Consider the following 11,571-nt stretch of genomic DNA (forward strand, 5'->3'; position numbering starts at 1 on the left):
CCTCTCCTGCAGGGTTGATCACCTCCAACTGCCCTCCCTTGCAGGCCTGGTCCTTCTCAACTGCCCTCCCTTGCAGGCCGGGTGCCTTCCAACTGCCCTCTCCTGCTGGCCATCTTGTGGTTGCCATCTTGTGTCCACATGGGGGCAGGATCTTTGACCACATGGGGGCAGCTATATTGTGTGTTGCAGTGATGATCAATCTGCATAGTACTCTTTTATTAGATAGGATAATAAAAGAGAAACATGCAAATAGACCTTACCTCTGCTATGCCCATAAGCCACGCCCACCAGCCAATCAGGAGCAAGTATGCAAATTAACCCCCCAAAGATGGTGGTTAATTTGCATACGCAGGCACCAAGCGGCCTGGGTCCCAGGAACATACTTGGGACTCAGGCCGCTCCTAGCCTGTAGGCCTGCACTTAGGCCCTGAGCGGCAGGGGTCCCAGAACACCCTCGGCCATTCCGGGACTATGGGTGCAGCAGCCAAGCTACTGGGGGTGGGGCAGGAACATCCTCGCATCGCCCCACCCCCAGCCACTTGAGCGTGCTCTGGCGCCAAGTGGCGGTTCGGGTCCACACCCCCAGCCGGGTGCTCACAATGGGGCTGGCTGCTGGCCTCCAGGGCATTCAGAGACAGGGATGTTCCTGCTCCGCCCCCAGCTGCTTGCATGTGCTCCGGTGCTAAGCGGCAGTTCGGGTCCATGCCCCCAGCCTGGCACCCATGACAGGGAGTTGGCTGCTGGCCTCTGGAGCATGCGGAGACCCTGGTGGCCACTACCGTGTACGACCCAGGGGTCCCTGCATACCCCCCAGCCCGGTGCCCATGACGGGGCTGGCTACTGGCCTCTGGGGCATTCGGAGACGGGGATGTTCCAACCCCGCCCCCAGCCGCTTGCATGTGCTCAGGTGCCAAGCGGTGGTTCGGGTCCATACCCCCAGCCCAGCGCCCATGATGGGGGGGCCTGGCTGCTGGCCTCTGGGGTATGCAGAGACCCTGGTGGCTGCTGTTGCATGCAGCCCGGGGATCCCAGCACCCATGACGGGGCTGGCTGCCAGTCTCTGGGGTGTGCGGAGACCCCAGTGGCCACCACCGGGTGGCAGGGACACCCCTTTAGCCCAGTGGATACAACGCAGGGACTGCATGAGCTGCAGAGGAAACACCATTTAAAAAAATATATATATATTATATTGATTTTTTTTTTACAGAGAAGAGGGGAGAGGGATAGACAGTTGGAAACATCAATGAGAGAGAAACATCGATTAGCGGCCTCCTGCACACTCCCCACTGGGGATGTGCCTCCAACCAAGGTACATGCCCTTAACAGGAATCAAACCTGGGACCCTTCAGTCTGCAGGCCCACGGTCTATCCACTGAGCCAAACCAGTTCCAGTGTAAACACCTTTTCTGACAGCTCATTGGCTAAGCTCCTGTATGCCGCCACTTGCAGTGTTCTTGGTAACTTGGGTTATAAGAATCCGAGAAGGCGATCTAGGGTTTTTCCACCACACTCCTGGAGGAACAAAACGAAGGTCTGCAGCTGGAGGGGCTAAGAAATGTCATATCCTGCCCTAGCCGGTTTGGCTCAGTGGATATAGCCTTGGCCTGCTGACCACAGGGTCTGGGTTCGATTCTGATCAAGGGCAGGTACCTAGGTTACAGGCTCCTCCCTGGCTGGGGCCCAGGTCAGGGCTCATGCAGGAGGCAACCAGTCAAAGTTTCCCTCTCACATTGATGTTTCTCTCTGTCTTTCCCTCTCTCTTCCACACTCTCTAAAAATCAATGGAAACATATCCTCATGTGAGGATAAAAAAAAAAGAAAGAAAGAAAGGTCATATCCTATGAAAGACACATCTTGAAAATGCCTAAAGAAAGTTGTCATTTTTTCACAGTGAAGGGACTAGAGTCCGTGTTGATGAAAACACCTTGGCGGCTGCTGTGGCTGGCAGTGGCTGCAGCAGTGGGGTAATGGGGCTGGTGCCTTCCCCTGATCAGCCCAGTCACCTCCCACAGAGGGTGGCCAGACTGCGGCTGAGGCCCGCTCCCCATGAGGAGCGGGCCTCAGCCATCAGTAGGACATCTCCTGAGGGCTCCCAGTCTGTGAGAGGGGGCAGGCTGGGCTGAGGGAACCCCCCACCGTGCATGAATTTCGTGCACCGGGTCACTAGTATTGGGATAATGTTCTAGAGAATGTTTCCACCTTGTTTTGTACATCACAATCGAAGGAGGAGACGTAAGTGGGTCACATGAACTCCACTGGTGATGGATTAGGGAGGCGGGAGAAAGCAAAGCAGGGAAACCACTCGGATTGGATAAAAAGTAAAGTGATAGACACATGCTTCTTTACTTAGGTGGGTGCAGGATAGTCAGCAATTAACTCAGTAACAATGAGGGGATTTGTGCTTTGAGGGGTCCAGGAAAAGGAACGTTACTTTCACATTCCAAGGATGTTACCATAGATACAAAAAGACAACCTGCTCAGCTTTGTCAGGGAAGATACCAGCCTAGGAGGTGACTGCCCACCATCACTGCTTTTAGTTACAGTTTTAATTTCAGACCATCCTTTGTGGTGACTTTAGGTCTCCTGCGTTTGCAAGGCTGCCAGGCAGGCCTTCCCTGAGCTGGTCAGGTTAGATGTGGCCCCTTTTCCATCCACGAAGCTGTGATAGTTATCTGGCCCTTCCTCTGGGTCGTCCACTCTTCTAAGTCCTTTGTGTTAACTTGTTTAATTCTCAGCAACAGCCCTTTGATAAAGAAACTGTGTTAATCCCCATTAAAAAAAATAATATATTTTATTGATTTTTTACAGAGAGGAAGGGAGAGGGATAGAGAGTTAGAAACATCGATGAGAGAGAAACATCAATTAGCTGCCTCCTGCCCACCCCCTACGGGGGATGTGCCCGCAACCAAGGTACATGCCCTTGACCGGAATTGAACCTGGGACCTTTCAGTCCACAGGCCGATGCTCTATCCACTGAGCCAAACTGGTCAGGGCTGTTTATCCTCATTTTACAAATGGGCAGACTGAAGTTGAACGTGACCAAGTGACAGAGATGGGGTTTGAATGCATCTGGTCCCAGGGGCTGGCTCAGGCCTGGAAGGGACTCGGACCAGGATGGCTGTGAAGTGCTGGGCGGCCCGGAGCGGCTGGAGGGTGCCGAGGATTGGCAGTGAGGCAGGCTGCATTCCTGCCCAGAGGAAGGTGTGTGTGTGTGTGTGTGTGTGTGTGTGTGTGTGGTGGGGGGGGCGGGTTTGAGGTGCAGGGCCTTGTATTTTAAACAAGGAAATAGCGGCCTGGGGCAGCCACGAGTCAGGATTCCTGGGGAGAATGAAGACGGCTGCAGCAAATGTGTAATTACTGATGTGTTCTGGATCTGATTATCTGAAAGGACTCAAAAGGAACTTTAGCTAAAGTTTTGTGGGGTGTTTGTTTGTTTTGCTTTGCTTTTGTGTGTGTGTTGCTGGTTATTTCAGAGGTTGGTTTTTAGTTTAATTATGTTCTATTTGGGTGGTGCCGTAGGTAGGGTTCTCGGAAAGCTAACAGATGTCAGCTGTGGCACCAAGACGGCGTTAGGGAGTGTTCCTGAGGTCCTGGTGTGGGAAGGAGGGGGGGATGCGGACTGCAGAAGCCCGGGCGGCACCCACCGCTCGTAGGTGGGAGGGGGCTTTATGCACCTGTCCTCTCGGGGACCAGGTGTGCGGGCCGGCTGCCCTGCTGTGTCCCTGCTGGGGTGCTTGTCCTTATCTATCTATCATCTATCTATCTATCTATCTATCTATCTATCTATCTATCTATCTATCTATCTATCATCTATCTATCTATCTATCTATCATCTATTATCTATCTATCATCTATCTATCTATCTATCTATCTATCTATCTATCTATCATCTATTATCTATCTATCATCTATCTATCTATCTATCTATCTATCTATCTATCTATCATCTATCTATCTATCATCTATCTATCATCTATCTATCATCTATCATCTATCATCCATCTATCATCTATCTATCATCTATCATCTATCATCCATCTATCATCTATCATCTATCTATCATCTATCTATCTATCATCTATCTATCTATATATCTATCTATCATCTATCATCTATCGATCTATCATCTATCGATCTATCATCTATCTATCATCTATCTATCTATCTATAAAAATATATTTTTAAAAAATATATTTTATTGATTTTTTACAGAGAAGAAGGGAGAGAGATAGAGAGGTAGAAACATCGATGAGAGAGAAACATCGATCAACTGCCTCCTGCACACCTCCTACTGGGGATGTGCCCGCAACCAAGGTACATGCCCTTGACCGGAATCGAACCTGGGACCCTTGAATCTGCAGGCCGACGCTCAATCCACTGAGCCAAACCGGTTAGATCTATCTATCATCTATCTATCTATCTATCTATCTATCTATCTATCTATCTCTATTGTCCTCCTCTCTGTCATTAGTGTTTATGTGCCTTTATTTTAATTTTACAAACACTGTGAATTAATCCAGGTAAGTCTTCCTCCCACGCAGGGGGTGGGAGTGACCTGCCTGCTCATCCCAGTTCTGCCATTTCCAAGGGGGAAGCTGGGCAGGGCCAGCCACCTAACCTGTAAAATGGGGAGGGAAGACTTACCCGGATTAATTCACAGTGTTTGTAAAATTAAAATAAATGCACATAAACACTAATGACAGAGGAGGAGAATAGAGATAGATAGATAGATAGATAGATAGATAGATAGATAGATAGACAGAGAGCAAAAGAAGAGAAGGGGGTTGAGAGATAGAGGGGAGGGAAGGGGGGCCCTGAGAGTGTAGAGAGCTCTAGCTCGTCCTTCAGATGAGCAGAGGGAGCTCAGGGTCAAGGCCCTGCTCAGTTATGTGTAAAGGAAGATGCCGTGTGTATCAGGGTTTGCATTTACCTCGGAAGGCAGGGTTCAGACTCAAGGCTGCAAGTGAAGCTCCATGAGTTTGAGTGTTGGAAACAGGAACGAGAACAAGGTGTGAGGCCCTCCCGCCCTCCCGCAGTCCTGGCCTCTGTTGCGTCTAGTGGTAGCGTTGGCCCCTCCCGGCAGCCTGCTGCCTGCCCCCTGCCCTGCTATGGAAGTCGCTCTGTCTCTCCACCCCCCACACACCATCCTTCCTTGTCCTTGGGCAGGAGGAGATGCTGGTGAAATTATCTGAGCCCAGTTCTGGTCCTGGCTCCATCTCAGAACCAGCAAGGTGACCTTAGGTTTGTCGCCTCTGTTCCGTGTGTAAAATTGGGTGATGATACTGGTCCTGCTAGTCTGCCCTGCTTGTTTCAAGGGTCAAGCGACATCATGTATGAGAAACATGCTGAGATGCACCAGATACCCTACGAATGCGCCTCCTCGGCCGGCTGGTCTCCTGCCGGGGGATGGTGGAGAAGTTGTGAACCTTGAAGTGCCATTTTGGGGAGCTGCTCTCGACTAGTGGGAATCTAATTAGATTACTGGGAGTCAGGGGGGTTGGGGGGTAATAAAAAATGAAATAAATTGCATTTGAAATAAATATTTTATTTCCACTAATAACAGAAGTATTGGCCTGCAATCGTAGCAAAAGCATCTGAAGAAGATTATTTAAGACTAGAGGCCCGGTGCATGAAATTCGTGCATGTGGGGGGGTGTCCCTCAGCCCAGCTTGCACCCTCTCCAATCTGGGACCCCTTGAGGGATGTCCGACCGCCTCTTTAGGCCCAGTGGGATCGGGCTTAAATGAGCAGTTGGACATCCCTCTCACAATCCAGGACTGCTGGCTCCCAACTGCCCTCCCCTGCAGGCCTTGTCCCCTCTAACTGCCCTCCCCTGCTGGCCTCGTCCACCCCAACTGCCCTCCTCTGCTGGCCCGATTACCCCTAACTGCCCTCCCTGCTGGACTGATTGCCCACAACTGTCCTCCCCTGCAGGCCTGGTCCCCCCCAACTGCCCTCCGTGCAGGCCTGGTCCCCCTGCAACTCCCCTCCCTTGCTGGCCTGGTCTCCCCCAACTGCCTCCCTTGCCAGCCATCTTGTGGTAGCCATCTTTGACCACATGGGGGTGGCCATCTTGTGTCTTGGTGTGATGGTCAATTTGCATATTACTCTTTTATTAGATAGGATATTGGTGTGAGATGGGCAAGAGCTTGACTCTGAGTCCTTGCACCTTGGAGGCTCAGGGCCTTTGCCAGGTGCTGCCCTCCTGATGGGAGCCTCTCCTCCTAGGCTCGCTGGCTCTGGGCAGGGGAGCCGTGTACACTTCCAACCCCGAGGTCAAAATTCCCGAGGATAAACGTGAGTTGGGAGGAGCTGGGAGGGTGGAGCCGGCCAGGGTCCTGTCTTCTCTATTTGCTGCTGCTTCCTCCCACTCACGTTGATCTCCGTCGTCTGCAGCTGCCAAGTTGTCCTGCTCCTACTCTGGCTTCTCCTCTCCCCGAGTGGAGTGGAAGTTTGCCCAGGGTGACATCACCAGCCTCGTTTGCTATAACAACAAGATCACAGGTGAGTCCTTCCCCTGGGCGCCCGGTCCCCAGGGCCTTCCCGCCTCCTGCTCTGCTGCCTCAGTGTCACAGGCACAGCTTCCCCAGCTCTCCAATTCCCCCCGTGCTGGTTCCTCTCCCCGCAGCTCCCTTTGAGGACAGAGTCACCTTCTCCAACACTGGCATCACCTTCCACTCCGTGACCCGGAAGGACACGGGGATGTACACATGCATGGTCTCTGATGAAGGCGGCACCGCCTACGGGGAGGTCAGCGTCCATCTCATTGTCCTTGGTATGTGCCAGTCTTCTGTGCCCACTGGGCATCGTTGCTTCCCCCAATGCTGGGTGGGCTCTGCTGAGCCTGGGAGCTCGCTGATGGTGCAGGTGCTCTGGGCGGGGACTCGGTCACAGTGAGGGAGGGAGGCCAGCGTGGTGGCTGGGGTATCGCCCTCGTCAGCCACTTTGCCTCCAGGCGCCCTCCCTGCCCTGTGGTCAGCACCTTCTCTCCTCTCCAGTGCCGCCATCCAAACCCACGGTCAACATCCCCTCCTCCGCCACCATCGGGAGCCGGGCGGTGCTGACCTGTTCGGAGCCAGATGGCTCCCCGCCCTCTGAGTACCTGTGGTACAGGGACGGGGCCCTGATGCCTCTGGAGCCCAAGAGAAACCGTGCCTTCAGCAACTCTTCCTACAGCCTGAACCCCAAGACAGGGGAGCTGGTACGGATGGGTGGGCTGAAAAGGGCGGGGCACAGGTATGGAACCCCTGAAGGTGGGGGAGGAACGAACAGCAGGGTGAGCTGGGCTTTAGGATCCAGAGACATAAAAGGCAGGTGCTTGGCTTCTCGCCAGGACAGGGTGGTTTTCTGCCTCCAGGTCTTCGATCCCGTCTCGGCCTCTGACACCGGAGAGTACTCTTGCCAGGCCCAGAACGGGTACGGGACCCCTGTGATGTCCGCCGCGGTGCGCATGGAGGCCGGTGCGTGCGGGCAGGGCAGGGCGGTCGGACGGGGGTCTTTTCTGCTGCGCGGACCGTGTGGTTGGCACCATGAGTGACCTTCGTGGCCCGACCGCTCACTTGTGTCTCTAGTGGAGCTGAACGTCGGGGGCATCGTGGCAGCTGTCCTAGTCACTCTCATTCTCCTCGGACTCCTGGTTTTCGGCATCTGGTTTGCCTACAGCCGGGGCTACTTTGACAGTAAGTACTTGGCCTCAGAGGCTCTCCCTCCTCCTGTCCCCACGTTGGGCTCCGCTCCAGAGCTGTGGGGGCTGCATGACGGCTCCTCTCTTCCTGGCTGAGCTGCCTCTGTTCTGCTGCCACTCACCATCTATTTCTTCTCTTCCAGGAAAGAAGAAAGGGTGAGTGAGGCGCTGTGCCGGACTCTGAGGTGGAGAACATGATGCGTGTGGTTTGATGCCGAGAGGGGCCCGGGGGTAGGGGTGGAGGTGGAGGCCACGCCTGGCAGGGAGACAGCTTCTCCGGCTCACTGCGGCCTGCGCTGTCCTTCCCCTCCGCCCCTCGTCCCCACTGAGACCTCGGGATTCTGTCAGGGGCTCAGGTCTGACTGTCCGTCTTCTGCAGGACCGAGAGCAAGAAGGTCATTTACAGCCAGCCCACCGCTCGGAGCGAGGCAAGTGTCTCGGGGGAGGGGGCTCTGGGGCCTGGGTGTGTGTGTTCATGTGTGAACTGAAAAAGATGAGAGGGCCTGGGCCCGTGTGGCTCGGTGGATAGAGGGTCAGCTCACGGCCTGAAGGGTCCTGGGTTCGATTCCAGTCAAGGCCATGTACTTTGGTTGCAGGATCCCTAGCCTGGGTGGGGCCTGTGCAGGAGGCAACCAATGGATGTCTCTCTCTCTCTCTCTCTCTCTCTCTCTCTCTCCCCCCCCCCCCTCCCTTCCACTCTCTCTAAAAATCAATGGAAAAATATCCTCGGTGAGGATCACCCAAAAGGAGGAGGAGGAGGAGGGGGAGGAGGAGAGGGTAGGGGAGGAGGAGGGGAAGGGGGAAGGAGGAGGGGGAGGGGAGGGAAGGAGAAAGGGGAGAGAGAAGGGGGAGGGAGAGGAGGAGGAGAAGGAGGGGGAGGGGGAGGGGGAGACTGGAAAGATTGACGGGGTTCCGTTTCCACAGGGGGAGTTCAGACAGACCTCGTCCTTCCTGGTGTGAGCCTCCCAGGTCTCGCTGCCGCCTTCCTTGGGTGCTTCGGACTCTGGCCCCGAAGCGCCGTCCCCAGGAGGCCTGGCATCTTCCCGCCCGCCCGCGGCCCCCTCTGTTGTCACTGGGATGTGTTTTTAATGTCAGCCCCGCGCCCTCCCCTCCTGCCCGCACTGCGAGGCCCTGTGGCTCCAGCAGGAGCCGGGCCCCGCCCGCCGCTCCCTGTCCTCGGAGGCGGGAGCCAAGGGACCTCGGCTGCGGACACCCCGCGGTCTGGGGGCTGCGCGCCGCGGCTCAAGGGGTGGATTTCCGGCATCAGTTTCTTCCGCCTCTGCGCCCCTCCCCCCACCAAAGTGCACAAACAGAAGGACCTCCGTGTGTCTGGAGGAGCGGGCCTGGTTGTGGGGAACATCCAAGCTCGCGGGTGCGAGGCGGAGTCTCGGCGCCCCGGCCCTGGAGGAGAAGCGGTGCGGTGGCTGCGCAGCCGGAGCGCCCGCCCTGCCCGCGGTGGCAGCACCTCGTGGGCCCCCCGGGGGTGGGGGGTGGGGGGCAGGAGTGTGCGTTCAGGGCTTCCCAGCTCCTCGGTGAGGTTGTTTGAGTCTTCGGATGATGCTGGAAATAAAACCTTGGATCGTGGAAGCTCCTGTTGTGAGTGGGAGGTGAGGTTCTTTGGCTCCTTTGTACCGACAAGGAAACGCCTGTAGCCCCGCTCCTGCCCCCTCCTCTCGAGGTGGAGCTTCTGAGACCCTGACCCTCCTCCCAGCCCCTGTGGTGGCGCCCGCTGGCTGGCGAGGGCTCCCAGGCAGGCTGCGGGGTCCAATCACCCCACCCCCGCCTCCAGCTCCGTCACAGACCGCAGGGCTGCAGGTAAGGGCGTCGGCCCAGCAGGGCTCTCAGGCCTTCGGAGAGCTGCACCTCCCGGAGGAGGGGAGCACCTGGTGGCTTCACCTGTGAGTCGGGAAGAGACCGCCTGGGACGGCGTGCGGCTGTGTGTGTGTGTGTGTGTGTGTGAGAGAGAGAGAGAGAGAGAGAGAGAGGGAGAGAGCAGGCCTGCCCAGCCTTGCCTTTCTGTCCCCACTCTGATCCTTCTTTGCTCTTCAATGACTGGCCCCCACCAGCCCCGGTCTGTGGCATAACCAGCGAACATGGCGTCCCAGCAGCTTTGTGCTGTTTCTGTGGGACCGCAAGCACCACTCGCCACTCCTGCTGCCGTGGAAATCCCGGCGGGACTGGTTCCAAAAGGAAAAACAGCCGCCAAGTAAAGGTCACTCACCAATAAGAATCCCCAGACGGAAATAAAATCTGATTAGCCAATGGAAGTAGAGATTAGGACACATTCAGGAGGAGTGTGACGCGGGTTTCGGATCTGGGTCCTCGTGGGGGGGGGGGGGTGGGAGTGAGGGAAGGGCCGGCGTGGGATCCACTTGTGAGTCAGCCGTTAGCACCTTGGAATTCACCTCTGGCCGCAACAGCCCCTTGGGAAACATGTCAGCTTTGTGGAATGTCAGAACCATTTTTTAAAATAAGTTGTTCACATTGAGTTTATTTAAGTCCTGAAGTAATACATTTAAAGAATTTTGTCCTTCAAAATCCTCCTGATAGTCTTACTGATTAAGAAATTTGCCCTGACCAGTTTGCCTCAGTGGATAGAGTGTCAGCCTGCAGACTGAAGGGTTCCAGGTTCAATCCTGGCTTGTGGGCTTGATCCCCAGTGGGGGGCATGCAGGAGGCCGCCGATTCATGATTATCATCATTGATGTTTCAGTGTCCCTCTACCTCTTCCTTCCTCTGTGAAATAAAAAGAAAAGAAATTAGCGATAGCCTTCCCTAAGACTTGATGATTATACTTTAACTAGCGGCCTGGTGCATGAAATTTGTGCATGGGGGAGAGGGTCCCCTCAGCCCAACCTGTACCCTCTCCAAACCGGGACATCCCTCTCACAATCTGGGACCGCTGGCTCCTAACTGCTCACCTGCCTGCCTGCCTGCCTGGTCACCCAACACTACCCCCCTCTGCTGGCCTGGTTTTCTCTAACTGCCGCCCCCCCAACCCCGCCAGCCTGGTCGCCCCCAACTGCTCCCTCCCCTCACCACCCCTGCCGACCTTGTTGCCTCACGCAGCCTTCTGTTCACTCGTTTGGTCGCCCCTCACTAACCCCCCTGCTGGCCTGGTTGCCCCACACAGCCTGCTGTTCGGTTGTTACTGTTACTGCGTCACGGATAATTTGCATATTCCTCTATTATTAATATAGATTTGGCCTGTGCTTAAATGGGAATGACAGACTGGGAGGTGGATACCAGCACAATTTCCTGGACATGATGTCTGTCTGACATGAATCCACCAGAACAGGGAAGAAATGGTTGAGTGCTAAGTTTTCCCACTTTGCTAAGAGTTTTTTTTATCAAAAATGGGTGTTGGATTTTGTCGAATGCTTTTTCTGTGCCTATTGATATGAGCATGTGATTTTTGTCTCTCAGTTTGTTTATGTGATGTATCACATTTATTGATTTGCGTATATTGTATCAGCCTTGCATCCTTGGAATAAATCCCACTTGGTAATGGTGTATGATCTTTTTAATATATTGCTGGATGCGATTTGCTAATATTTTGTTGAAGATTTTAACATCTATGTTCATCAGGGATATTGGCCTGTAATTCTCTTTCATTGTGTTGTCTTTATCTGGTTTTGGAATCAGGATAAGGCTGGCCTCATAAAAAGAGCTGGAAGTGTTCCTTCCTCTTGGATTTTCTGAAATAGTTTGAGGAGGATAGGTGTCTGTTCTTTGGATGTTTGGTCAAACTCCCTGTCAGGGACCAGCCTGACAGGTTGAACCGGGCTGAGGTAGGGAGGTGGGAATTGAGAAAAGAAAGAAAGACAGAACAGCGGGATCGGGAGGAGTCGGCAGGTAGTCATTGACTCACTGCACCTCTGCAAGCC

The 11,571-nt window shown here is 54.5% G+C and overlaps 1 protein-coding gene across 2 annotated transcripts in view; it reads left to right on the forward strand.

Annotated features, from left to right (window-relative positions):
- Nucleotides 1–11,197, forward strand: part of F11R (F11 receptor) — a 32,355-nt gene extending 21,158 nt beyond the window's left edge. Inside the window, exons 2-9 of one of the 2 annotated variants that reach the window (XM_079760774.1) lie at nt 6,229–6,297; nt 6,397–6,504; nt 6,629–6,775; nt 6,999–7,201; nt 7,358–7,460; nt 7,572–7,683; nt 8,064–8,112; nt 8,609–11,197. In XM_079760774.1, coding sequence (XP_079616900.1) covers nt 6,229–6,297; nt 6,397–6,504; nt 6,629–6,775; nt 6,999–7,201; nt 7,358–7,460; nt 7,572–7,683; nt 8,064–8,112; nt 8,609–8,644 — 827 coding nt within the window. In that variant the 3' untranslated portion in view covers nt 8,645–11,197. Of the gene's footprint in view, nt 1–6,228; nt 6,298–6,396; nt 6,505–6,628; nt 6,776–6,998; nt 7,202–7,357; nt 7,461–7,571; nt 8,113–8,608 lie in introns of both variants that reach the window. The other variant, XR_013812923.1, reaches the window with a different exon arrangement.
- The last annotated feature ends 374 nt before the right edge of the window (nt 11,198–11,571 follow it).

The sequence above is a fragment of the Cnephaeus nilssonii genome (genome assembly GCF_951640355.1).
Source record: "Cnephaeus nilssonii genome assembly, chromosome: 21".
NCBI lineage: Eukaryota > Metazoa > Chordata > Mammalia > Chiroptera > Vespertilionidae > Cnephaeus > Cnephaeus nilssonii.